The following is a 24,610-nucleotide window of genomic DNA, read 5'->3' on the forward strand; positions in this document are numbered from 1 at the left end:
TTTGGTATTTAATCGGGGCATAACTGCGCGATCCGAGCACGTATATGCGTCAACGTTCTCGGAAAACTATCGACGTGTATACAAAGTTATAGCTGGAGTCTCTCTACGCTGATATGCGTACCAACACTATACCAACAACTATACAACAGAGTACAGACTACGAAGTACAACAGTATAATAGGATTTAAACGTGTTTCATGGAAGTTCCCGCAGATGGCAGTGTGATCGTTTCTTATAGAGTCGATATACGCAACAGAGTTGAACCGTTTACCCGAAGGCAGCCATTTTCGGATCTTTCGCTTAATTAAATATCCGAAAGTGCAATTTAGCACTATGTATAAATTTGCAACAAATAATCGTGAGCGCGTATAAATCGTCGTTAAAGGAAAAAAAAAAATTACAACTTATTCGAAATCGAACGAGACGATCCACCACAGTCCACATCCGCATGTTCGTCTCCAAAAACAGCTTGACAATAGCACAAGTATCGCAATTATCATGTAAACATTGTTATTATCAATAAAAAATTCTCACCTACCTCTTCGCGAAGACCAACGCGAGTAACTTGCTGATCCGTCGAATCTCTTCTCCGAGTGCCTCTGTCACCAATGACATCTTATCTGTCTACTTACTTCTAGCTTCAGCTGTTCGAAATCACATCGTGCACGTGCGTGTGTCCAATTCGTCTGCATTAGAGTCGTGAATATAGCTATATACTGTCACTCGGAGAAAATCTTCGAGGAAGACGTCCTCGGGCGCACCGGATCTCGTTCGGAACGCGAGTGACTCAACTTCCAAAGTGCCAAAAAGTGGGCCAGTTTTTGCAGACAGCATATATTCAACTCTCGGTTCAACGACATTGATCTCATTCCGAGGAATCGGGGAACATAAGAGAATACTCCGCTCGGTTTTTCTTTTGGGTTAGGATAGATATATAGATATAAGTACAGGTGCACATTATATGTCATAAGTAGCGCGTGAAGCATTTTATTCGGGTCGCTGCGAAAGTGAAGGATGATGTCATCGTGGGATTTTTCAAATTCCCTGAAAACGTCCCGACTGTCACCTGTTACACTACTATAGTCGCTAGTGCAGCTGCGGTTAGCAGCTGACTTTGGTTGGATATTTACCCTCATCGAGATTCGCAACTTTTTATACAGAGGTGCGCAAGTAAGGAGAGTAATAAGCATACGTGGAGAGACAGAGCAAGTTGCGAAATTTTGACGATATTGTTGCAGGTGTGCGACGAGCCCGCTGACGGTGCCAATAATAGGCTTTTATAAAGTTTGACGTTCGACGGACTGAAACAAAGAAGACGCTGCAGCGTTTATTGTTGTCGAGGTGAGGAAGCGAGAGGTTTTTTTTCAATGTGACACCGACGAGCCGGGAGAGTCGTACTTGATTTGTTTCGGTCGCGTTTGGGGGGAATTTGTTAAATTTTTGTGACTGTATTATACTTTGGATGCCGTTTTTCGAATTTTATCAGCTTTTAACAGGCAATATTAGTGAAACTTTAATGTCAGCTTTTTATTGATTACTATTGGCACTTGATCAGATAAAGGTTTATCTTTCAATGTTACTCTTTACAGAAAAGCAGTATTAGATATTTTTTTATCAAAGTTAAAACTAATCAGCGGGATACATGATTTTATCTTGGAAATAAATTATTTAATCGATGTAATAATTGCTTTTTTTTTACAGCATACATTCGAGAAGAAAAAAAACTAGTCATGAATTCCCAGGTCCTCACAAAGAGATACCAAGGGTTTAACAATAGCCACAAAAAGAAAAAGTATGTACAACTAAACAGTTGAAAGTTATAGAAATTTTTATAAGATATGCTAATATTTACAAAAACACCTATTCTTACAGCAACAACTACAATTACTTTGTACTCCCAACTGCGGTAAGCCTGCCAACGTTTCCAATACCCAAAGATTTGATCCCTGTAGTTATGAGAGATCTAAAGCCATTTGATGGCATAACAGAAAAAGGAATACAGTTCTTGAGGGTACTGGAAAAAATAAAAAATGCAGAGGGAATAGAATTGACAGAGAAAAATTACCTACAAATTTTTAAAATCATGTTATACGTTGAAGAAATCCAAAATAATAAAGATATGAGAAGGTATGATCAAGAAGGAAAGAAAATTGAAAGGATATCAAAGAACTTGAAAATTTTTAAAATTTATGTGGATGGTTTAATGGAAGAGAGACCATCAGTCAGACCTAATGATACAGTAGAAATTCGGGATTCTGCAAGCAAGGTTTTATATCTACTAACAGTTACGAATGTCATGAATGATCATCTTATAGCAGCTGCTGGTGAAAGGTTTTGTCAGCAGTTTAGTCCAGAAAAGTTGTATAACGTTAGATTCAAATTTCAAAATTATCCACTAAGATGTTGTCATTATGCCATAACTCTGATGAAGATGTATGAATTAACTCCACATTTCTTTCCTTTCAAAAGGCCAACGTTTAATAAACCAAGCAGCAAGTTAGTTTTTCTTCTCTATCTTTTCAACATTCTGCAATTTTATATATGATAAAAACATCTCTGTATTTCTAGCGAGTATTGGTTTAACAAAATGATTGAAAGTAATCCAGAACAGAAGCAAGCTGTCCTTAATATAGCTTGCAAAGCATCTTATCCTGCACCATACATTTTATATGGACCCCCAGGAACTGGAAAAACTGCTACAGTGGTAGAAGCTATTTGCCAGGTAATAATAATAATATATAAATTAAAAAATTGTTTTGGATTATTTAAACGTTCTTGTACAATACATGTAGGTGTGGCAAGAAAATCCATCAGAGCATATTTTAGTATGCACTCCATCTAATGCTGCAGCAGACGTCATAACGAAACGATTATTGTATTGTGGAATTCCAGATCATAATCTGTATAGAATGTACAGCCCATCGAAAGAGGGGTAAAGCCAAATTTTAGTAATTCTCAATTTGATACTATATTTAAATTCAATCAACTAAAGAATCAATTTTAAATCATGTAGGTCTCAAATTGATGATGCTATTGTAAGCTGCTCTAATTATGTTGATGGTCAAGTAATGATGCTCCCTAAAGAGCTTGTGCTACTGAAAAAAATTGTTATCTGCACTCTTGTTGCCTGTACAAGGTTATTATTATTATTTTTACAGTTATATTTTTTACATAAAAGTAAGCGAATTTTTTTGAATATTCTATAATCTTCTTTCAGATTGTTGTTTATGGATTTTCGCGAGAAGCATTTTGCATATGTATTTATTGATGAAGCAGGACAAGCCACAGAACCAGAAGTGATGATACCATTTTCTTTACTAAGTAGTACAAGAGAAGGTCGAATTGGAAGGCTACACGGTCAAGTAGTTCTGGCTGGTGATCCAAAGCAGTTGGGGCCTGGAGTTAGATCGACAATAGCAAAGCCCATACTTGGTAATAAGTTGATTTGTCTCTACCAAATAATTTTGATTGAAATTTGCATAATTGAAGCTTGATAATTTTAATGAATTTTGTTGAATTTGAACAGGAAGATCAATGTTGGAAAGAATGATGGATTGTGAGCCCTACAGGAAAAATGAACATGGTCAATACAATCCAAGTTATATCACAAAATTGATTCGAAATTACAGAAGTCACCCTGCCATAATTCGCGTATCCAATGAACTATTTTACGACGACGAATTGATAGCTTGTGGAGATGAAGAAGAAATACGTAAAGCAGAAAATTGGCCACACCTCGTGCAACCAAAATTCCCCATTATTTTCCATGGTGTTGAAGGTTTGGAGGAAAAAGATCAAAAGTCACCTAGGTACATTTTTTTGTTTTATAAATTTAAGCTTTTAAAATCATTGCAAAGTTATTTTTATACTCTAAATACATATTTTTCAGTATTTTCAACATGGCCGAGATAAAATTCGTTGTGCACTACGTTGCCAATCTTTTACTGGGACAAAAATTGAACAATACTATAATTACACAAGCGGATATTGGCATAGTTACACCATTTTCTGCGCAAAGATTTAAACTGCATAGAGCTCTCCAGGAACGTGATATTAATAATATCGATGTGGGTACAGTCGAACTTTTCCAGGGACAAGAAAAAGAAATCATTATTCTTTCGACAGTTCGAAGTAAAACGTTCTTTCACGACAATAGACATCATATAGGATTCCTATCTAATGAGAAAAGATTCAATGTAGCCACAACGAGAGCTAAAGCTCTTTTGATTGTCGTGGGAAGCCCGGCAATTCTACAGACAGACAAATCCTGGTGGCATCTGTTGAAATTTTGTCAGCTCAATAACGCGTGCCGTGGAGTTAAATTTAATTTAAGAAATGATATACAAGATTTTGAGAACGCGATAGCTAATGGAGTAAAACATCACAAGTGGTCTTTAAACGATAGTAACTTGGAAGTTATACAATTAGGTAAGTCTACAAATATATTCAAATTTATTGAAAAAATAACAAAAATTTATAAATGAACAAATTTCTCTTCTAGATGACGGAATCGTTGTGAGTGATGGTGGTAGCGTAGTGGATGAAAATGAACGTCCGAGTACATCTCGCAATACTACCAACAATACTTGGGGTCCTGCCAATACGTACAATTCATACACAAATAATTTCGCTACTAATAGTACTTTTAACCATGCATCCAAGTACAATTCATACGCCGCGAGTAATAATGCTCCTCGCTCTGAAGTATTAATTTCAAATGTAGTAATGCAGAAAATGAGCGACTTAAAACTGGAAAAGGCAAACGCTAAGAAAAAAAGAAAAGAGAAAAAAAAGAAAGATAAGAATGAGAGTTAATATGATATTTAAACGAACCGATACCGCAGATGCCTTAAACGATCATTATTAACGATGCTAAACTTTTGAGTAAAATCCAAGTAACGTTGATAAAATATTGTTGAGTGTCAGCCTTTGTAAATACTTTTGTTACTTTGTGATATTACTCTAGTACCGAAAGTTAAGAAATTTTTACTAACCAAAATAAAATTTAACTCGTTCATATTTTTAATGTTGTGAAAAATGTCACACGTATATATATTACTAACATCGGGTACTAAGTTTGTATTTTATCTATTAGACTTGATATTAATATTAATTATTTTTTAAAAATTAATTCGTACCAGTAACACTATTCTATTTACAAGAAATCTGTTTAAATTGCCAAATATTAGAATTGAGTTTATTTCTCTTTCAAAAATGATAAAAATTTATTTTCGGAACTATCATGAAAAAAATTATATGTATTATCAGTTTGTAAAAACTTAGTATGCATTTTCTTTTTATGTATGTACTTATTTTAAAAAATTTCTTTTCTTACATACTATTTATTATACAAATTGAAACGTTTAAATTTGATTAACGTAGTCATGATTTTCAGTATTTGCTTCAAGCAATTTCATGTTTATAAAGAAAAAAATACTAGCCTAATTTCAAAATTCTCAAGTTTTGTAAAAAAGAAATATAAAAAGGTGAAAGAATTAGCATGAGTTTGTAAATTAATATGAACACATGTTAAATAGTATTATTATTTATTATGCTGTGAAATTATTCAATTCTGTATTTATATTAAAAATAAATACGAGTTATCCTGTGTAATTTTACGATATATATATATATATATATATATATATATATATATATATATATATATATATATATATATATATATATATATATATATATATATATATATATATATATATATATATATATATATATGTATGTATATATATATTTATAAATATAACTTATTTTAAAGAAAGGTTTTTGATAAAGTACAACTGTTAAATAAAATGATGAATTTTGTATAAAAATCTTTTATTTCTGGTAGAATATTCGAAAATCGGTTAGCATATTATATCTATAAATTGACAAGACAATTCACTCCAGTAGTAATTTGGCTTTGTTACCATTTACTTCGTTTGTCAGTCCATGCCGAAGGGCGAATTCGCGCTTGACATTAGCAAAAAGAATGTCTGTTAACAAAAATATTTGCGCTATAGCAAAGGCTAACGTTACACCAAAGTAGAAATTCGCATTCGCTGATCTTGAGTATATCCATTGATGCCATACAGTTGGCGCGAAAACTGTACAAAATAAAACAAAGCAGCCGACGATGAAGCCTTGTTGCATATCTGCAGAAAATCAATTCATTGAAAAAAATTTATTCATACTTGATGATTATGTAATTTCAAATTGATACTTACGCCTGAATAAATGGCGCCAGAGTGGCAGTAAACTGAGATAAAATCCAACATCTCCAATGCATGGATAAGATTTAAAAATAGCATCAATAGCCAAGTAAGAAAATGCCAAAAGCATTGGATCTTTGCGTAGCCTCAATGCTAAGGGAACTATGAATAACAAACTTACATTTATTTGGAATGAAGCAATAAAAAGTGATCTGAAATGTTCAAACATTTCTGTAAAAAAGTACCAATACAGTCCAATATTAGGACGCAAATCAGGCACCAACAAAATAAAACCAATGGTACTTTTAAGAAACGACCAACTCCCCATAATATAGAAAGACAAGATAAATAAAGCTGCTAACATAGCAAAAAATGTCATCAGAATTCTTGCTACTTTTCCAGCTACCTCATCTATGTGAGACTCTTTGATTATGTAAATTATAGCAGGGACAATCAAACATACAGGATAAAGGCCTTGCAAAGTCAACAATGCAATTGTTAAACAAAAAGGTATAACGGAGCGTTTTATGATGGCAAGTAATGTGACTGCAATTAGAAAGTTGGTAAATACTGTAGTCGTAAGTCCTACACAGTTCAAAACGATGTAAGGATTGAACAAATAAGCTGCTGAGACATAGAAAACTGATGTTTTACTAGGAGAAGTAATTAATGAAAAATTATTATCTGGATCAGTTTTGGCTTTAGTATCACGCTTAGCTTCTTCCTCTTTGTCACGATCAATCTGCAAAAAATAAGGACGATTAAATAGTATGTATATAGATAGATATAGAAATTTTACACAGATTTTCATGATGAACTCTAATGTGACAATATGATTGATTAATTACCGATTCCTTAATGTAATACGTAGCAGTTATGCCAAGTAACAGAGCTGTCACAAGATCAGTTATAACAAATAATAACCATATCATATAGGTAGGAAAATACTTTTGAATAAAATCAAAAGTGACTAGGCCTAATGGTGTTTCATGGAGCAAATCACCACTGTACGGATCCACTCCAATATTGTGAAGATAGACACCCTCTGTAACTATATACAAAACATTGAAAAATCCATCGATTAGAAATTAACATTGTCAACTTACTTCTTTTCCAAGAATTCAATGCTGTTGATACTTCAACTCGATCAGCAATAACACTTTGATAATCCGAGTTCATTAACAATAATCTCAAAGCACCAGCCAAACCAAAGTAAACAATTTGGTTATTCATCATTGCTCTATGAAGTTACTTATAAATTATTATCGACGGTAATAAGAAATTTGTATTTTTTATACTTTCAATTTACACCATGGGTAGGAGAGATTACTTATACTACGTTTGGCGTAAAACATAATTTTTAGTCTTCTCTCGGGATTATACTCCCATGTTACTCTCGTCTCTTGACGTATACATCCTTATTGTTTAAAAATATTTTAGGTTATGTTAGGAAGCGATGTCGTCATGTTAGGTTAGGTCTGGCAGACGAGAAGTGCCGAATCTAGTGCGCGTGTCGTACTATCGTGTCGCTATTTAGCTATTGTACTATAAAAGTAAAGTAAAAAGATTGCGTTTATGGTGTAACAAATCACAAAATATAAAGGTAATTAATTAACTCAACAATCCAACTGTTGATAGTTTTCGCGTTATAAATTATAACACATATACATGGTTTGAAGTAAACATGACAAATTATCACATTATCACAACCTAATATCTAACCAGTTGATTTTTAAGAATTTTTTAGGATAATTGAATACAATAATGGCTGCAAGACTCAAAGGCTGGAGATATGTAGCATTTCTTGGAACTTTTGCTGGTTCAGTATGCACTTTTCTATACTTTACTGCAGTTAGGCCTATGATTGATCCAGAACCATACAGTAAGCTTATTTATCTAAATATACATAAATTTCATAAGAAATAACAAACGTTAAATTATAATTTGATTCCAGAGAAAATAAGGGAACAGGTGTTACCCAAACTTCCAAAGTCGGAGTGGTAAAGTGGACAAATTCAATAGACTATAAGAGTGCTTGTTAAGATGTAATTTATTGTACAATAATATAACATCCAGTGATGTATATATAAAATAATCAATGTATTTTTTCTTCGTTATCAAATAAAACTGTACATTATTTCACAGTAGTCTATAATTTTAAAATTCGTCATCACAAACATCAAGAAAGACGTCAAATGCTTCTCGATTGCAGTTGCCATCTGATGTAAAAACATATTTGTGGAAAGTACCATCCATACAGACAGCTGAAAATGGAGAAAGATTAGTTGTAGTATTTTTTTTTCTTGGCTTCAAAAGTGCTTTCAGCTACACTCACCTATTACTGAACTACGAGTGCCAAAAGCACAGACACAGGCACATTCTGGAGGTACGGTAAAAGTGGCCAAAGCCCATTGACTTTCCACATAATTTCCTAAAAATTTCATCTTTGAGAAGGTTGATCTGCGATTTAGATGTGTGTCTTTAAGTGCAAAAATATGAACTGTTCCTTTGTCACTTGATGCACACAAAAATTCTGAATCCCTGCTAAACGTAATGCTGTAAAATAACAAAGAATTTTCAATCTGTTTTTGAAATTCAAGTAGTACATAACAAGTTTAATTACCAATATACAGTAGCTGGATCAGCACCTCTACGCAGTTCAACTAGCAATTGCTTGCTTATACTATCCCAGACTCTGACAAGGGTTCCTTGAGCTGAAGCTGTTGCTACTTTTGTTCCATTAGCATTCACAGCCAAGCATGCCAAAGCACCCTAAAATTTATATGCATATTTTATTTAGAATTTTTGATATATTGTCATCTACAGGAAAAAACAACAATAAATAGATACTTGATGAGCAGCCAGAGTAGTCGGTGCACTTGAAGTTCCAGCTTCGGTAGCTCCAAGATCAACTAATTGAACACTGCCTAGCTTGTGACCGGGAAATGCCAGCAACTGTTTGTGTGCTGTAGCTAACGTCGCAATTTCTACTAATCCCATGGGATTATCTCTAGTCTCCAGAGTAAACAGTCTACGTGTGGGTAAAGGAAAAGAGAACACGTGTATCTCTCTTTGCAATGCGACTATGAGTCTGAAATCGTTAAAATCGGTCATTAGCATCCGTTATCATATTTGAACAACAAAGAATCTAAAATTAATTGCACATACTTGTCCCTTCTCAGTCTTACAGCCTTGATAGAACTTGTGAAGGTTATTTCCATGATGAATTTTTTGGCCAAGTCATCATATATGAGTACCGTGTTGTCGGCATACTTTGGTCTGGTGCCGCCAGCGACCACAGCGATGACATTGGTCCTCCAGAGCATCTCTCCTATGGCGATACTGCCCATGAGCTGATTCTCAAAGTGGGCCTTCTCGACCAGAGGCTCCACATTGTATATCCTGAGCCCTGACTCCATGCTGCAGGTAAAACACCCTAGCCAAAACAAAAACAATGCGGTGTTGACACAAATAAAGAACGCAAAATACGCGGACAGACGATGCGATGCTTACCCTGATCCTGATTGAAACGCAGACTGAGGATTCCCCTACTGGCCCTTGCCATTTCTTCTCCGTCGTTATTATGTCCATACAACAACAACGACGTGCTTATATCCCGTCAATCAGCAGTAGCAGCACACGTAGTTCATCGAGCTGTGTCTATACTGCGCTGCTAATTAAAAAGTGGAGCACAGCACGCGTTTTCCCTCGATACTCCAGACGAAAGCACTCTGGCCTTTTCTTTGTTTACGTTCGCGCTTGGCCTATCATGTTTGACATATATACGTCTACTGCGCACGACGCGACATACCTATTCACGAGCGGCGCAACACAATTGCACGCAGATCCGCGTGCGTCTCATTTCGAGCGCAAACTGCGTCGAGTGTGTGTCGTGCGCGAGCTGCGAGCGAGCGATCGGCGAATGAAAGTACAGGCGATTACCGCGTACGGCGCTGATGCTGCGGAGCCGATTTCTCATTGCGGACTGCGGTCGCGCAGGAGGAAAAGTGCGTATGTTTATGAATGTTTGTTGATATACCTACGTATGGCTCGAGTAGTATGGCGACGAAGGGTCTTCCGGAAAAGTTTCGACTTCCCGAGTAGAAATGGAGTTACGGTAGCATTAAACATCCGGGCCGTACTTAAAAATACATGCGAAATTTACGGCCGTATGACCCCGCGCGAATACGGTCCGGATCCGGCATCCGTAATATCATAAATGTTCTAATAATCTTTAATTCCTCTCCAAAAGCAGAATAGTGATTATTGTTCAAACTTTTTACCTTTTAATATTTAAATATGACCGAAATATTAAAAGAATGACCGATTTAAGGTTCTGTATGATTTGTTTCGGAGCAAAAATTTAGGTGAAGAGAAATAACATCAGGGTATTATCCGGCAGCGGTCCGGTTCAATTGTTATTCTGGTTTGCCGGATCCGGGCCGTATTCGCGCGGGGTCTTACAGCCAATTAAGGACCTGACCTGGTAAAACGGATACGGCCCTGACAATACCTCCGGCTGGCCGTATGTAATTTCTACTCGGGTTGTGATACGAAAAATGGATGAGCTAGTCCTTTATGATTATTTATACATTTCCAAGTTGCTAAATAAAGAAGCTTTTAAGTACATAAAAAATTAAATTTATTTCACTGTAAAATTCATCAATCTTTTTACAATATATAAGAGTACAGTTCATTGAGGGTAAATTCTCTTAAAAAGTGGCAACAGAATTCAATATACTAAGAACAATTGTCACTGCTTGTCAACGTCGGAATCATCTTTCCGCCGAGTGACCTTTGACATTCCTAACTTAACAAACTCTTCGAGCACCTGTTGATCCTCATCGGAGTAATCTGAGTTCTCGTAGGACAGCCGCTTATAGGCATTGGCCTCCTTGTCGTCGGCGCCGGAGTCATCCCTGGCCGATTTATCAGTCTCATTGCTCGCCTCCTCTTCCTCGTCTTCTTCTTCGCTTTCCTCCTCGATGCACAGCAAGGAGAAGCTATTGAGGTTCATTTGCGAATCAAAAGGTGACACATCGATTCTTCGATCGTCCTCCTCGGAGTAATCGTCGGAACTCGCCACGGAGTTGTAATCGTAGGCGGGACTGCTGGATCTTTCCGCCCGGTAGAAAGTTCTCATGGGCTGCTCATCCTCATAATTGAAATTAGCTCCGTAGAACTCCTCACCATCGGAGATACTTAGCACCGACAAAGCAGAGAGATTCGATTGCGATCCGTATGGAGAAACGTAAGTCGGCGTATCTTCAGTGCAGTAGATCCTCATAGTGTCCAGAGCTATGATTTCGTCGACGTCCAACCTTTGATTAGAAGAGACGTCGCAATTGCGTTTCATTACGGGGCTTCTGGAGAGTTGTCTGTTCGAGTGATTGCGATTGTCGGTTTTTAAACTATCATCATACCAAGGATCCTTGAAAGACTCGCGGTATCTGTTGTTCTGCTGAGGTTCTTTGTTTGCATAGGCCGGCATGTAGTCGTTTTCCTCCTCCTCGTTTGCGTAGATCACTTCTTCTTTAGAGGATGGTACTAGCAGGCAATGATTTATATAGGCTAAAAATAATATATCATGATTAAGACTTGTTAAAAAGTACAGTTGTACTTGTGTATTACGATATCGATTGAACAGTACCTATATTTCTGTTCGACGCGTTGCTGCCTTGGGGCTGGCGGGACGGTTTATTGTTTACTTCCGATTCTTCGAACGAGTTGTTATGGCTCTGCTTCTGCATCGGCGCTTGGTGCATACCAGCTGCACTCGTCCTAACCCTGATTGCCGCGATCCTGTTGATGATCTCGCGGTTGTCCCTCGTGTCCTCGAGCTCGTCGTCGATGGTCAGCGCGCTGAGCATACTACCTGTTGTTGATCGCGCTTTAACGGGCATTGATTCTTCCTTGAATGAAACCAATCCATCCTGGAAGAAGCTATTAACAGGCTCCAGATTGTTCGACTCGCGAAGGATGCCTGCACTCATCAGATGTATCTTATTGTCGTTGTGATGTTGCTGGTCGGGAGGTTTTCGCAAAGGCGGCCTTTTTCATTAATTGGAATAACAAAGAAAGTCAGATATTAGGTAATATCGATCAATTATTAAAGGAGAGGAAGTCAAAATACGTACCTTGTAATAAGTGGCATTCTCTGCGGCGGATGATTCTGAGTATTTTGTTGTTTTATTCTACGCGGGCTTGGCGGTACAGTCTGAGTCGGCGAATCTGGCAGTTCACTCGGAGATACTACACCGCTGGTTCGGTGACTGAAGTCACTGATCACGGAACTGCGGTCGTCATGGATCGAGTGCTGCTCGAAATCGCTGAGGGAATCTAGAGAGCTACAGCGGGAGAACATCAACGGTGTCTCCTGCGCGTAATTATTTTCCTCCACATTGAATGTCGCAGCTTTGTTCTCCTTGTCCTTGTCACATTGCTCGGCTGGCGATTGAGGAGGAGTGCCAAGTTTTTCTAATTTTCTATCGTTAACCCGTTTATCGCACGTCTCTGGAGTTTCTTGCAGGATTGGAATCCTCGAGTCCTCGGAAACGAATTTGCGTCTTGGGCGAGCTCTGCAGTCTTTTATTGTTATACCCTTCTCCGACTTGTCCGTCGTTTCATGCCTCTGTCCTCTGAGAAATTGTCGTCTGTAGGTTGCTTCTTCTTTATTGCAGTCCTCCAGTGATAGCAGATCTGACATTGATGTGGCATTGGAAAAGTTGCAAGGCGTTTGATAGGGTGTTCCTTCTGTATAGTAACTTTTTACTGTATCTTCTTGTTCACTTGTACACTGTATGGACAAGTAAGTTATTTTAGTGAGAAAAAAACAGTTTCTAAAGTAGTTTTAAAAATCTAGAATTTACTTACATAAAATCGAGGATCCTCTGTCTCCTCTTCGTCCGTGTCTTCTTCTGCATAACGTAAGCTATAATCTGTGGGCTGATCCAAATCTGTCTCAGCATAATCTCCAAAAGGATCAACTTTAGATCTATTATTAACTGATTTCTTTTCAGGCACATGTCTGGTTACTCTATTAACTACAATATTTCTCTGTTGCTGCTGTCTTTGAATAGACATAGAAGTGTCTGTCGTATACCTTTTAGAATAATCTATTAATTCATCATCTGCTGTATCTACATCATGGTTTTTGTTTTGTTTCTTATTGTCGCTGCTCAATGCTGCTTCGTTAAAAATTGGTGAAGCTGCTGGAGAAACTTGAATGTAACTTTTGTAGGATTCATCTGTTTCGTCTGTATTATTTACAATTAAATCTTCATTTTCACTGCTAATTGTAGAATCAAATTCATCTACAGGTGAGCAACATAGACGATTTTGCATATTTTCAACTGCTTCAACAGAAATATCCGATCCAAAGCTCCATCTCTGCCGTGAATCAATTTTCTCCCCCACACGTTCGCGTGGGTACCAGCAATTAGAATCATTGGAACTGCTTGCTAACTCAATACTGCTTCTTTCATCTCCTCCATAATCTTTGGAAGATGATTCTTGATCTTCCTCGTTCGAGTAAGATTCAACATTGTTGCTTACTACTTTGTCCATATTTTCATGGATACACACTTGATTATTCTCATTCAAGCCTTGTTCTTGATTTCAAAAGATCTTCAAACATCCATCTTATTTCTTAAACTTTATGTATCTTACATAGCACTTGAAGTAGAGTATCATTTGTTGACTTTTATTTGTATACAAAAAATATTTCTTGCTCCATTTACCTTAGATAATAGATTGCAAACATTATTTAACTTGTTTGAATTTGAATAAATAATAAAAGTTGCTAAAAAATCAACGAGTAGCGAATAAAAAAGTTATAATCTTGGATATCCTCATGATATTTCTGAAACAAACAAACAAAATACGTTTTTGATTTTACAAAATATAACCTCATTTTCCGTAAAATTAAAATATTTTTCCTAAAATCAGATAAAAAGCGTAACTTACTTTGCTGACAAGTATCCATGGAGTTCGCGTAAAGAAAGTAAAATAAAACTTAAATAATTACATTCTCAGAACGTAAATATTAACGGCATAAAAGGCATATTATTATGGAAGCATAGTTCCATCTAACCTCCTCACATGACTGAAGTTGTTCTACTTCTACTATATAATGTGTTGCACTGCCAACTTCACTTTATACAGTGCGTAAAAACTATATATACTGTCTGCAACTGAGCGCGAAAATTCAAATTTCACGATGCACGCCATTGCAAATATAAGCACAACTTGTCTACGAATAAGATCTGATACGAGTATGCGATCTTTATATTTTTTCGCGAGTAAAAAAGTACGAACCATCAACGGCGTACTATCTCGAGTACAATTTATAAAGAATATAAGGCGTGGTATCATCAATTATACCCCAAGATTAAGCAGTATATATACGTATACATGATTTATCCTCCATCTTGGCAACAGCTGCTCACGAATCTAACCTCAATCGCATTAGGAGATCATACACAAAACCGTCGTCACCGAAGCCACCTACATACGCTCGATAAACATCATTTTCGTGGGCAATCCGGGCATTAATGAATCTTTAGTTCCAACCACAGGCTAGCTCCAAAGGCAGCAATAACATCAGGGTGAGTACGACACCTGCGGTCGTGATCCTCGACGCAGAGCTGAACGCGAGTTGACAGATAGCTTACATACTCTTGTCTCTGGTTATATATATATATATATATATATATATATATATATATGTATGCACCTGTGCCTCCGCGAGTGTATAGCGCGCAGATTTATTCTGGTCTTCTCATCGGCCTCGCAAATGTCATGTGCTTATTGATTTTCAGATGGCTCTCACCTTCCAGCAAATAATTCTGGACGCCGGCAAGCTGGTGAGCGAGATAACGACGCAGGAGAACACCGCCGACGTCTTGATATGCGAGATTCAGTCTGTCTGTAGTCAGATTGACAGCATGAAGCAGGTGAGTGTGCAAATGTTGTTGTCATTGCTTGAGCAGTGGATGCACTTGAGCTTATTTGGTTGGAAGGCGATTTGCATAATTTGGGATTTATTGATTAGACTTCTTTATTGTTCGAACGGTAACTATGAATAACTCTGGCTCAATCGTCTGTGTTGACCTACTAAAGGAAGCCATATGTGAGACATATTTCTTTATGAGCTCAAGTCAGACTCAGCCTTTTCAGTTTACTGTGTTGGGGTATTTTTTGTTGAACTTGCGAGTAATTTAACCAGTACATTGAGGACAATGAGTAGTGATAATGTAAACGCATGAGCACAATGAAGAATCATTTTTCGCTACACTTAGTGTACAATAATCTTTTTTTCGCAGTACCAAGAAGACATCGAGACATTGAATGCTGCGACAACCAACCAGAAGCCGCGTCAAGAGATCATTGCTGGATTTCAAAAAGGAAATAATGGCTACTTCAGAGAATTACAAGCAGAAAACAAGGATCTCCGACTGGCTCTGGAGGACTACCAAAAAGCCTTAGAACAGATAATGTCGAAATACAGGCAACAAACAGCTTATTTTCTGAAGCAGACAAAAAAGAATTACACTGCCATTCCAAGCAGCAAATGCTGTCCTGAGTACAACCAATGTAAATGTGTAGATGTAAGTATGAACGGTCGTCAAGTCATAATCATTGTTTATCACTGTTCAATCGCGGTACTCATGGACAAAATATTAACTTTTATTGCAGATAATAGGTTCACAAGCTGAGAAGATCACTGAAATGGCAGCTGTCATGCGAACCGCTGCCGAGATCGACGAGGAGAGCGAGATGAAGTACGTCGAGACATTAGGCCGTTTGAAAGAGGAGAACATCGGTTTGCGAGAAATCCTGGACATGGCCAACAAATACGGTAGCCCGAAGAGCGAAACGGTCGTCGAAAGCAAAACGGTGCAAACTGAGGAGATGTAAATCTGAATATACAGCAATTTTTTACTAACAAATGTGATATCCGCTGAATGATTAACTTCGTTTGCATTATTATTATTATTATTATTATATCGTCGGTTATCACGAGAAAACACACAAAAGTAGTTTTGTCAAAGCAATCTTGTCGATGCTACACCTAGTAATAACAACGTAATGCAATTTAATATATTGAAAGAAGGCTCTTTGTTATTTATTGTAAACTTTTTGAATTTCTTCGTTTACGTTACGTATTATAGCGATAATCACACGTACAGGTTTGAATGTATATATTAATGTTTTGCGTCAAACCAGAGACAAGACAAAGTCTTCGTCCGCAATGAGTTACATGTATACCTGCGCCGGGAGAGCACACAAGGATTCATGTGCGACGCAGGCATATGGATGGCGCCACTTTACACGTTGTATCACTCTTTACCAAGCATAAACTTCTTTTTACACAAGTTTTACCGTTGAAGTTTGCAAAAAAAGCGCGCGCGCGCGCGTGTGTGTATTAAAAGCTAACAAAAGTAATAAATAAGTACACATTAAAAAAAAAAGAAAAAGCAAAGTTTTCTCTCGCTGCGTGTATCTCCTCGTTGAATTACGCAAGCCAAAGGTTTTCCCGATTTTATTTGTCCCTACGTACGCGCTTGTGTTTATACGTGGTTTTGGAAGCGATAAGGATGCGCGATAAAGAGCAGTATCGCGTGTTTGTGGAGAGAAAAATTTGGGAAAGACGGCCGGCCGCGGAGATAAGAGATAAAAGGGGCCGGCCAAACATCTGCGCGAAAAGTTGATGTTTCTGTTGTATATGGACTTTTTCTTTTTATCCGCATCGCGTGCTCCCAAGGTATTTGAATGTGTATAACAGTTCTTATAGTGAGTGACAGCGCGGCGTTTTTGCGCCTGAAAAACACGGCCTTTATTTACGGCTATTATACCGGGGACGAAGCGAGGAATTATGTCTATGTAAACAATGTCTTTGATTGAACTTAAAAGCGAATTCCTCGTCGCGTATAGCAATAATAAACGTTTGTCATTATAAATTCGCAGTAAAGGCGTCTTTGTCCCTTGAAATATGAAATATGAAATAATAATAGTTTACTATAGGAGAGCGAGGAATTTTCTTCCCCGAAGAGGCCGCGCATTTCGCTCGAATTAATATTGACTCGCGCGCGATTTCGAATTATAAAGTATGTATATACCTGTAACCCGAGATCATTAGCTGATTCTTCGCGGAGAAAAATTGTTCATACACCGCTCTCGAGCATCTTGGAAAGTTCGCCGTTCCAGTTTTTTTGAGAGAAAAAAACTTGTATATTTTCGCACGACTCTTTCCCTCCGAGAGAACTTTTTTAATTAGTCCAAGTTTCCCGCGCGCGGGGCAAAGAAAGCTCGAAAGAATTTTCAAGTGTACGCGCATTTCAAGCAACGTTTCAAGCTTTCGCATTGATTATATAGTTATATTCTGTCATTCGTTGTTCCTCGATTCGAAAATTACACACATATAGAAAAAAAGAAAAAGCAACCGTCGTTGGGCGCCAAATGTTCGCGCATTATTCAGTGTGAACCGGTGGAAAATAGGGAGCGTCGACAGGAAATCGTCGGGGCCGATGTATATAGGAAACGCGGGGAAACGCGGGGAAACTCCTCTTCCGCTGCGCTGCGACTCTCCGCGCGATCCCCATCGCACAGACGTAAAAATTCGACGAACAGGTGTTTCGCGTGAAAATTCGAAATGGCGCATACGCGCAGCGGAAGAGCTGGGGAGAGAAAATTGCCGCGCCCTAAAAACCATACGACTACGACGTATATCCGGTGTATATAGGTATACATACGAGTGGACGCGCGCGCGCGCGTGTGTGTGTGTAAAATATAAGGGACGAGAAGAGAGTCTCGTTTCCTTTGGCGAAATCGCGCCGGCGCTGCTTTTTATGTGCACACGGAGAAGCGGGCGTGGGATCTGTCCCTCTCGAGGGCCGATAAATCAAGGAACTGTGTATACTCGAGAGGCTTTTCCGGGAGGAATTGAAAATTTGCGGCTTTGATTTTTCTCTCTCAGCTCGCTCCTGTCGCTTTGTGAAGGACACGAGGGTAAGTCGTTGTTATGCGCTTTCTTTTTTTTTTCATGGGACTTGATTTGGTTTTCATGAGTTACTGTGCGACGCGTGTGTTTCGATCGGATCTAGTGTAATATTTTGATGATGACTGTATGAAACTCGAACGCTTTATAGCGACGACGACGCCCAGTATAGAAAATCGCTTCCAATAAGCGTCGCAGCTGTAATATTCATCGCGAGAATCATTGATTTACAATCGCTGCTATTATCTGCTAAAAGCTGTATCAAAACGACGAGTATAGCTCGCGCTTGTGTGTGTGTGTGGGTGTGTGTGTGTATACAGATCCTCGAATTTTCGAAACAAACACGCGCCAAAAATATCAGGCCACGTGAACATCATCGGTTTTCCGAAAATATACGCGCTCTATTTCCTCTTCCCTTTCCTCCGTCCTGGGGACGAAATCAGCGAACTCGAATCATTAAAGCCCTGAGCGCTCGCGCGCAAGCGCGTTTGAAAACTCACGCGCCTTTAGCTCCGAATATTCCGCATCGAAACGCGTTATATTTCCAGTCGCGAAAAACAAAAAAAAACAAACAAAAAAAAAAGGAAAACTCATCTATACAACATACACACCATCGCAGCCCCTCGAATTTATCGCACTTTTAGCGAGGGCCATTCATCGCGAGCGCGTCCAATATTCAAGAAGCCCAATGTATAGCAAACGCACTGTATACTGTGTGTATAACAAAGGCTCTCCGAAAAATCGGCGAAAATCCCATGGTTTTCCCCCCTCGGGGGTTCTGCACCCTTCGGCCCATCGATTTTTCGTACCTGCGATTTTCCCCCTATATATATACACTATTATGCGCACGCAAACCGTCAGCAGCAGCAGCAGCAGCAGCAGGGGGAGAGAAGAAGAGAGCTTTTCGCCGGGTTAGAGTCGTAAATTTTCGCATGTATATACGGGCGAAAAAAAAAAAGAGAAAAGCGACTGACGCGCGGCCGTGCAGTCGGCGAAATCCGGAAAAGCGAGGGGGATATCGCACATAAATAATACTCGCTCTCTCTCTCTCTCTCCCTTTCCACCATACTGCAGGAGTAGTACCTCGCACAGTAAAACCTACCCCGTTTTCCCTTTTAGCACTATTATACGCGTCGCTCGAGGGGTGGGGAGAAGAGAGAGAGAGAGAAAAAAAGCGTTTTGGCCCTTCGAGGCCTCGTCGTAAAGTTCCGAATATAATCGTCGCAAATAAAATGATTCGGGACCGCGCGCGCTTTATTGCACGGACTAATCCTTTTGCCGACTGCGCTTTTCCATATATATATATATATACCTACGGGCCAATATACCGGCGCTGCAGTGAGAGCCGCAGGTATACTGCAGCAGCAGCAGCGCCGACTATATACGAGTCGTAAAGCGGTGGGAAAACAACGAGGAGCCGAGAGGAGTAGACGAGTCTTCCGGAGGCTGTGCGGTAATGAGTATAGGGGGAGAGAAGAGAGAAGCGGCCCTACTGCTTCCTATAGGCTACACACACACTTATATATAGCCTTATGTGCCGCTGCAGTGGAAGAAGCGTCTTTTCGCGGGTGGCTAATGGAAGATGCGCGTATGCGCACGTGTGCTTGATATATGTGAGCCGGCTGCAGCGCATATATACTTGTGTTTTTTCTTCACTGACTTCCTCTCTCGATCTCTTAGGTGGGATAGAGATGCGCCGTTATATATAGGCCGAGTTTCGAGCGAATCGTTATACGTTGTAATTACGCCACTGTGTATAATGCGTATAAACAACGCACTTATACGCGCTCGCTTTAATTAATTCTCGTATATAAAGCTGCTTGAATTTTTTCAAATTAAACGCGGGAGATTTATAAATCGCCACGCTCGAAGCTTTTTTTGCAACAAGAACGATGCGCCGTATAAATCCACTCTCTATGTTCTCGCAGCTTATGGCTGCGCTCAAATTAAAAGAAATACATCAACGTGCGCAGCCCTCCTAATTACCCCATCATTTTCCTTTTCTCCTCCTCCTCCTCCTCCTCTTGCCCTTCACTCGAGAGCTGCGCGCACAAGAGTTAATCAGCCTCGTGAAATATAAAGAATCAAGAGCCGCTTTCATTTCGGCCGAAAACTCGCGCGCACACTCCTCCTAGACACACGGCGTCTCTAAAAAGGATGCCCGTCTGCATTTTTTCGACAGGGCCGTACACCTCCCGACTTTTTTCCAGGCGGCTCGTCGTGTATAAAAAATCTTTCGTTCAACTCTCATATCCTATTGATGAAAAACCGCTTGGCGAATACTGGCTCTCTGTCTGTGCAGTGAGGGGGGGGGGAGACGCGTGGAATTTATCTCTTTTAAATTCAATTTCCCGACGGTACACATGCGGGCGGATGAAAAGACAGCGACGCAGCAGCAGCAAAGCAGCAGTTCTCGCGCGCTCGAGACGGCAGAGAATTCAACTCGTTGACGCCTATAAGGGGCCGCTCCTCTATCGCACCCCCTCGATATACATCCTGCCATTCGCCCGCGAGAAAATTCACGCGCGTACAAAGTACAGCCTTGACTATACGTATAAGAATCGTTATTCGGCCTGCGCGCAAAAGAGCCTGGCCCGATGAGGCAATCTCTCTGCACTGCGTGAAAAGCGCGCGCATTCGCCAAGGCCGAAAAATCCCATAAGAGAGAGAGAGAGAGAGAGAGAGAAAAACACGATAGGCGCTCGTGCAGAAGTATAGTGAAACTTTCGAAACCGAGGTCGAGCGCTGAAATTGTGCAAAGCCCTTACGGCCCTGGCCTCGTTAAGCCGCGCTCGCGCGCGCGCGTATATACGACTTGATCTATAGTTTATATAGGACCTAATACACACACATACAGTGTGCAGTAGTGCGTCGGCTAAAAGAAATACATCCAGCATCGTCTCCCCCGTAGCTATATAGGAGAAGGAATTCACGCGGAGAGAGATGGAAAAACTCGCTTTTATTGCCCCCCCCCCCCTCCACGCCGGCCTTATCTATCTTCTCCGCCATTGTGTGCGTGCCCGCTGCAGCGCCGGTTTATACGGGCTCCGAAAGAGAAAGAGAGAGGAAAATGTCTTGGGTCTTCGCTGCTGTGCCTTCTATGAAGGACGTTGAATTGAAAGTTTGATTTTCTAACGGGCGAATTTTCGTATCGATATGCAATACCCTCGGAATTAGCATATTAGAATCTAACACACACACACACACACATAAGCGGTGAAAGCGACTCGCGGAAAAGCCGAAATGGGAGAAAGGAACTTTCTCTCAGCTTCGCTCTATATGCGTTGATGCATATTACATCTCTCTCTCTCTCTCTCTCTCTCGGCCCTTCTCTCTAATTCGCAAAAGTTAATAAAAAAAAAATAGGAAAATAAGAGTAGCAGCAGTGAAGCTCGCAAAAAAAACAAAATATATATATAACTTCCGGAGAAAACTCCGTCGAGCTTAATCAAAAGAGTCAACGCGAATATCCGTATCCCGAAGCTCCTTCAATAAACTCGCAGACGCTGATAAGGAATCCCTTATATATACGTATATGACCCGCGCGCGCGAAGAGCAAACGAGCAAACTTCTTCGCGTCGACTTTTTGCGCCACGTGCTCGAGACGAGTTTCTCTCTATACTCTATTATGAGTGTGAGACTCGCGCGCGGACGTGTCTGTATACACGCGATATATGGGGTGGAGCTCGAGGAGAGCGGATGGCGCTGCAGTAGGCAAACGAGCGAACGCTCGTGCTTTTAATTCTATGTGGAATATTATTATTATTATTATTATTTTTTTGTTTACTTAAAAGGCTGCGACATTCAAGTAGTTCGTAATTATGCTCGACGTTGCATTATATCGCGGCAATTAATTATAGCGATGAAAGCTCGAATCGTAAAAGAGCCCGTTAATACGCCAACAGGATGATGTGCCGTTTGTTATTTATTTACATAATCGGAATATGGCTTTTACGAGGATTCAGCGACGCTTTGACAAGCATTCATTTCGTTTGCATACGCATAATGCATAAAAAATAAACGAGAGATCCGTGAAAATCCGGTCGAAAAAGTCGAGAAAATACAACTCTCAAAAGCGTTCATTCCGCTGATGCAGACGGAGAGTCACGCGCGGGCGAAACTATGCGGCGCAACAGAGACTCGTAATATGGCGGAGCAGGAAGAGCCGTATCTGGAGAGCGAGAGAGAGAGAAAGAGAGAAAAAAAAGTCGAGGGGGAGAGGTATAAGAGAGGAGTCGCGTCGCCGCGCCTAAAAAAACGCGCATCGGGCGCTTTTCCGTGCAGGCGAACGAATAAAGCTATACAGCGTCGAGAGAGGAGCGTCGACCGGAGAATTAAGCGCGTTTACTTTTCTTGGCGTCGATTTTTACTCGATTTTCACCGCGAAACGGTAACGCGTGCGATTTAAATATCGATCATAGCTCTTTCGACCTCCTTTTGCACAAGCGTTAACGCGCGCGGAACGATTCGACTCGAACGCGTGTATAAAACATTCGCGTATCGGAAATCTATATACGTCAGGGAACTCGACGTACGAGACGATTCGTCTCCGCGTTTATTTATCAACGAGAGCGCGATATGCGGCGGAATAAAGAATCTCGTTAAATATGCAGGTTAAATCGATCTTTGAAAAAGCTGCGGCGACTTTTCGTACATCCCACGCTCTGGGCCCATTGGAAAAACAAAGCCCATTAAAGCCCCCGACGCCGCATATCATCCCCGGTGGCACCGGGGGGATAATGGTACCTGCGCCGAAATCTCAACGCCGCATCTTTCTCCCGACCGAGACCTTCTTTTCCCTCCTCCCCCCCCCCCCCCCCCATCAGCCGAGAATATAATCGTATACGAGTGTGCTGCACACTCGAGAGAAGAGAGAAAAGTCCCATTGGACAGCCCTGACTGCCAAGGTCGAGAGAAGTGACGTTTCTTCGCGCGTGTGTGCGTGTGTGCGGCTGATGGTATAATAGAGAGGGAGACGCGCGTCTGGGAGAGAAAATTCGAGAGGCTCTGCAGTCGGATGGGTTGGTATTATAACGAGGGACCGGCGCCATCGCGGCAGACGGACGACGATGCGTGATTAATCGTTACACACAAGTCGCTATCTCTATGAAAATTTTCTTTTTCGCTGTAGCATAATTAACAAATATTTCTCAAAATCTTCGCGCGGCTGTGCTCTTTTCTTTTTTCGGGAAAACTCTCTCGGCTAGATAACTGCCAAAAGTACCAGAATAGACGTACACAACGTTAACGCGCGCATAGCGGCGGAAAAAAAAAACCGGCCTCTCTCCCCCCCCCCCTCCCCCCGCTCGCGACGGTCCGAAAATAAATTCCCGTCGCGCCTCCTGCATGCATGCGTCAGTCGCTCCTATATATGCAGTGCCGGAAAAATAAAGCTAGATTATATACACGCGGCGCAAGGCAAGGGATATAGAACTAGCTATGCGCGAGAGAGGCTAAGGGCCGCGTGTCCTTGAAAGAGCGAGTTTTTCGAGAGAGAGAGAGAGAGGCACGTGATGCAGTGACTTTTCTATATACACGCACGCGCACCTGTTACACTTCGTCTATCGCTGCGCGCTTGTATATAACGCGATTTGTTTTTTCCGTTCAAATGGGCTGCTTTTTTTGCTGGTGGATTTGAAGGAATCGAATGCTCACCGCTCGAATAATTACTGCGTATATTCCGGGCTCATATTCCGGCTCTGATTTAAACCCCTCGAAAATCCATCGAATTCTCCAGGACAGGCGACAATAGCCCCGACGCGATTTAAAAAACAAAAAAAAAAAAAATCATCACCGTCGCTCTCGACGCTGAAAATTCATTATCCGATCGAAAAATTCTCCATCCGTTATAATTCCTCTCTTTCTCTCTCTCTCTCTCTCTCTCTACTCTCGCGAAATCAGAGCCGAAAAAATCATTCCCCGCAGCAGCCTCGATCGCTCTGCACAAATAACATCCTCTATCGAACGAACGAAAAAAAGAAGCCAAGTACACACACGCGTATAACCATCGGCACGCGAATAATACAAAAAAATAAAAAAGAAGCCGCCCTGATCACATCCTCTCGACACGCGCTCGAGGGCATTATATACTCTCCTGCGCACAACGGCTCTCCTCTGTGCCATTCACGCATACATACCCTTGCAATAATCGGCGAGTGAATTGAATGGCGAATATAATGAGGAAAAAAAAAAGAGCGAATCGCGTAGGTGCACACGTGGTGTACATAATAGGGGTTGGCCGGGCGAGTGCGCGCGTAACATAGGAAGCGAATATAAGAAAGGAAGAAAGAGAAAGCCTTGAAAAAAATATCGCGTGTGTGTGTGTGTGTGTGTGTCTACGCGCGATCTTTCTGCGCGTGGGAGACGGACGAACGGTTCTTTTTCTTTTCAGAGGCGACTGCTG

General features: G+C 40.3%; 6 protein-coding genes across 11 annotated transcripts; 3 read left to right on the forward strand and 3 right to left on the reverse strand.

Annotated features, from left to right (window-relative positions):
• Positions 1-40: 40 nt before the first annotated feature.
• LOC100117136 (putative helicase mov-10-B.1) lies at positions 41-5,131 on the forward strand. 3 transcript variants are annotated; one of them, XM_008205194.4, is made up of 11 exons: positions 41-1,162; positions 1,239-1,341; positions 1,702-1,792; positions 1,873-2,496; positions 2,569-2,722; positions 2,793-2,932; positions 3,014-3,136; positions 3,218-3,432; positions 3,527-3,809; positions 3,890-4,428; positions 4,502-5,131. In XM_008205194.4, exons 3-11 carry the CDS (start codon positions 1,731-1,733, stop codon positions 4,813-4,815), a joined length of 2,454 nt encoding a protein of 817 aa, XP_008203416.1. In that variant the 5' UTR covers positions 41-1,162; positions 1,239-1,341; positions 1,702-1,730; the 3' UTR covers positions 4,816-5,131. The 3 variants fall into 3 exon arrangements, with proteins under 3 accessions (XP_008203416.1, XP_031783597.1, XP_008203417.1); XM_031927737.2 differs by having other exon boundaries at positions 598-1,170; XM_008205195.4 differs by lacking the exons at positions 41-1,162; positions 1,239-1,341 and adding an exon at positions 1,372-1,561.
• A 675-nt stretch (positions 5,132-5,806) lies between these two features.
• Positions 5,807-7,656, reverse strand: LOC100678135 (phosphatidylinositol glycan anchor biosynthesis class U protein). The gene is made up of 4 exons (XM_031927975.2): positions 7,316-7,656; positions 7,058-7,260; positions 6,225-6,951; positions 5,807-6,152 (listed from the first exon to the last, which is right to left on the reverse strand). The coding sequence occupies exons 1-4, from the start codon at positions 7,443-7,445 to the stop codon at positions 5,899-5,901; spliced, it is 1,314 nt and encodes a 437-aa protein (XP_031783835.1). The 5' UTR covers positions 7,446-7,656; the 3' UTR covers positions 5,807-5,898.
• Positions 7,656-8,356, forward strand: LOC100113692. 2 transcript variants are annotated; one of them, XM_031927976.2, is made up of 3 exons: positions 7,656-7,812; positions 7,947-8,091; positions 8,164-8,356. In XM_031927976.2, exons 2-3 carry the CDS (start codon positions 7,974-7,976, stop codon positions 8,211-8,213), a joined length of 168 nt encoding a protein of 55 aa, XP_031783836.1. In that variant the 5' UTR covers positions 7,656-7,812; positions 7,947-7,973; the 3' UTR covers positions 8,214-8,356. The 2 variants fall into 2 exon arrangements, with proteins under 2 accessions (XP_031783836.1, XP_031783837.1); XM_031927977.2 differs by having other exon boundaries at positions 7,678-7,812; positions 7,957-8,091; positions 8,164-8,351.
• Positions 8,242-10,505, reverse strand: LOC100117211 (WD repeat domain phosphoinositide-interacting protein 4). The gene is made up of 6 exons (XM_001601466.6): positions 9,723-10,505; positions 9,378-9,645; positions 9,060-9,300; positions 8,833-8,981; positions 8,545-8,765; positions 8,242-8,473 (listed from the first exon to the last, which is right to left on the reverse strand). Exons 1-6 carry the CDS (start codon positions 9,772-9,774, stop codon positions 8,367-8,369), a joined length of 1,038 nt encoding a protein of 345 aa, XP_001601516.1. The 5' UTR covers positions 9,775-10,505; the 3' UTR covers positions 8,242-8,366.
• Positions 10,506-10,834: 329 nt separating this feature from the next.
• On the reverse strand, positions 10,835-14,353 carry LOC100680073 (adenomatous polyposis coli protein). Of its 2 annotated transcripts, XM_008205206.4 has the most exons (6): positions 14,175-14,315; positions 13,083-14,070; positions 12,347-13,005; positions 11,860-12,260; positions 11,633-11,780; positions 10,871-11,530 (listed from the first exon to the last, which is right to left on the reverse strand). In XM_008205206.4, the coding sequence occupies exons 2-6, from the start codon at positions 13,773-13,775 to the stop codon at positions 10,963-10,965; spliced, it is 2,469 nt and encodes an 822-aa protein (XP_008203428.1). In that variant the 5' UTR covers positions 13,776-14,070; positions 14,175-14,315; the 3' UTR covers positions 10,871-10,962. The 2 variants fall into 2 exon arrangements, with proteins under 2 accessions (XP_003425655.1, XP_008203428.1); XM_003425607.5 differs by having other exon boundaries at positions 10,835-11,780; positions 14,175-14,353.
• Positions 14,354-14,463: 110 nt separating this feature from the next.
• Positions 14,464-16,681, forward strand: LOC100117286 (FGFR1 oncogene partner 2 homolog). Of its 2 annotated transcripts, XM_001602788.6 has the most exons (4): positions 14,464-14,815; positions 15,029-15,163; positions 15,533-15,817; positions 15,906-16,681. In XM_001602788.6, exons 2-4 carry the CDS (start codon positions 15,029-15,031, stop codon positions 16,125-16,127), a joined length of 642 nt encoding a protein of 213 aa, XP_001602838.1. In that variant the 5' UTR covers positions 14,464-14,815; the 3' UTR covers positions 16,128-16,681. The 2 variants fall into 2 exon arrangements, with proteins under 2 accessions (XP_001602838.1, XP_016839915.1); XM_016984426.3 differs by lacking the exons at positions 14,464-14,815; positions 15,029-15,163 and adding an exon at positions 15,335-15,463.
• Positions 16,682-24,610: the final 7,929 nt, after the last annotated feature.

The sequence above is a fragment of the Nasonia vitripennis genome, chromosome 3 (genome assembly GCF_009193385.2).
Source record: "Nasonia vitripennis strain AsymCx chromosome 3, Nvit_psr_1.1, whole genome shotgun sequence".
Taxonomy (NCBI): Eukaryota; Metazoa; Arthropoda; class Insecta; order Hymenoptera; family Pteromalidae; genus Nasonia; species Nasonia vitripennis.

Excerpts from the sequence above, each read along its gene's own strand:
- LOC100678135 (XM_031927975.2), bottom strand. The coding sequence starts at position 7,445 with ATGATGAATAACCAAATTGTTTACTTTGGTTTGGCTGGTGCTTTGAGA. Across the intron at positions 6,952-7,057 it reads CGTATTACATTAAGGAATCG|ATTGATCGTGACAAAGAGGA; the intron begins GTAATTAATCAA and ends TATTTTTTGCAG. Across the intron at positions 6,153-6,224 it reads CTGGCGCCATTTATTCAGGC|ATATGCAACAAGGCTTCATC; the intron begins GTAAGTATCAAT and ends GATTTTCTGCAG.
- LOC100113692 (XM_031927976.2), top strand. The coding sequence starts at position 7,974 with ATGGCTGCAAGACTCAAAGGCTGGAGATATGTAGCATTTCTTGGAACT. Across the intron at positions 8,092-8,163 it reads GATTGATCCAGAACCATACA|AGAAAATAAGGGAACAGGTG; the intron begins GTAAGCTTATTT and ends ATTTGATTCCAG.
- LOC100680073 (XM_003425607.5), bottom strand. The coding sequence starts at position 13,775 with ATGGACAAAGTAGTAAGCAACAATGTTGAATCTTACTCGAACGAGGAA. Across the intron at positions 13,006-13,082 it reads CAGAGGATCCTCGATTTTAT|TGTACAAGTGAACAAGAAGA; the intron begins GTAAGTAAATTC and ends TTGTCCATACAG. Across the intron at positions 11,781-11,859 it reads CGCGTCGAACAGAAATATAG|CCTATATAAATCATTGCCTG; the intron begins GTACTGTTCAAT and ends TATTATTTTTAG.
- LOC100117211 (XM_001601466.6), bottom strand. The coding sequence starts at position 9,774 with ATGGCAAGGGCCAGTAGGGGAATCCTCAGTCTGCGTTTCAATCAGGAT. Across the intron at positions 9,301-9,377 it reads GTAAGACTGAGAAGGGACAA|ACTCATAGTCGCATTGCAAA; the intron begins GTATGTGCAATT and ends TAACGATTTCAG. Across the intron at positions 8,766-8,832 it reads GATCCAGCTACTGTATATTG|CATTACGTTTAGCAGGGATT; the intron begins GTAATTAAACTT and ends GTTATTTTACAG.
- LOC100117136 (XM_008205194.4), top strand. The coding sequence starts at position 1,731 with ATGAATTCCCAGGTCCTCACAAAGAGATACCAAGGGTTTAACAATAGC. Across the intron at positions 1,793-1,872 it reads AATAGCCACAAAAAGAAAAA|CAACAACTACAATTACTTTG; the intron begins GTATGTACAACT and ends CTATTCTTACAG. Across the intron at positions 2,723-2,792 it reads TGGTAGAAGCTATTTGCCAG|GTGTGGCAAGAAAATCCATC; the intron begins GTAATAATAATA and ends CAATACATGTAG.
- LOC100117286 (XM_001602788.6), top strand. The coding sequence starts at position 15,029 with ATGGCTCTCACCTTCCAGCAAATAATTCTGGACGCCGGCAAGCTGGTG. Across the intron at positions 15,164-15,532 it reads AGATTGACAGCATGAAGCAG|TACCAAGAAGACATCGAGAC; the intron begins GTGAGTGTGCAA and ends TTTTTTTCGCAG. Across the intron at positions 15,818-15,905 it reads ACCAATGTAAATGTGTAGAT|ATAATAGGTTCACAAGCTGA; the intron begins GTAAGTATGAAC and ends CTTTTATTGCAG.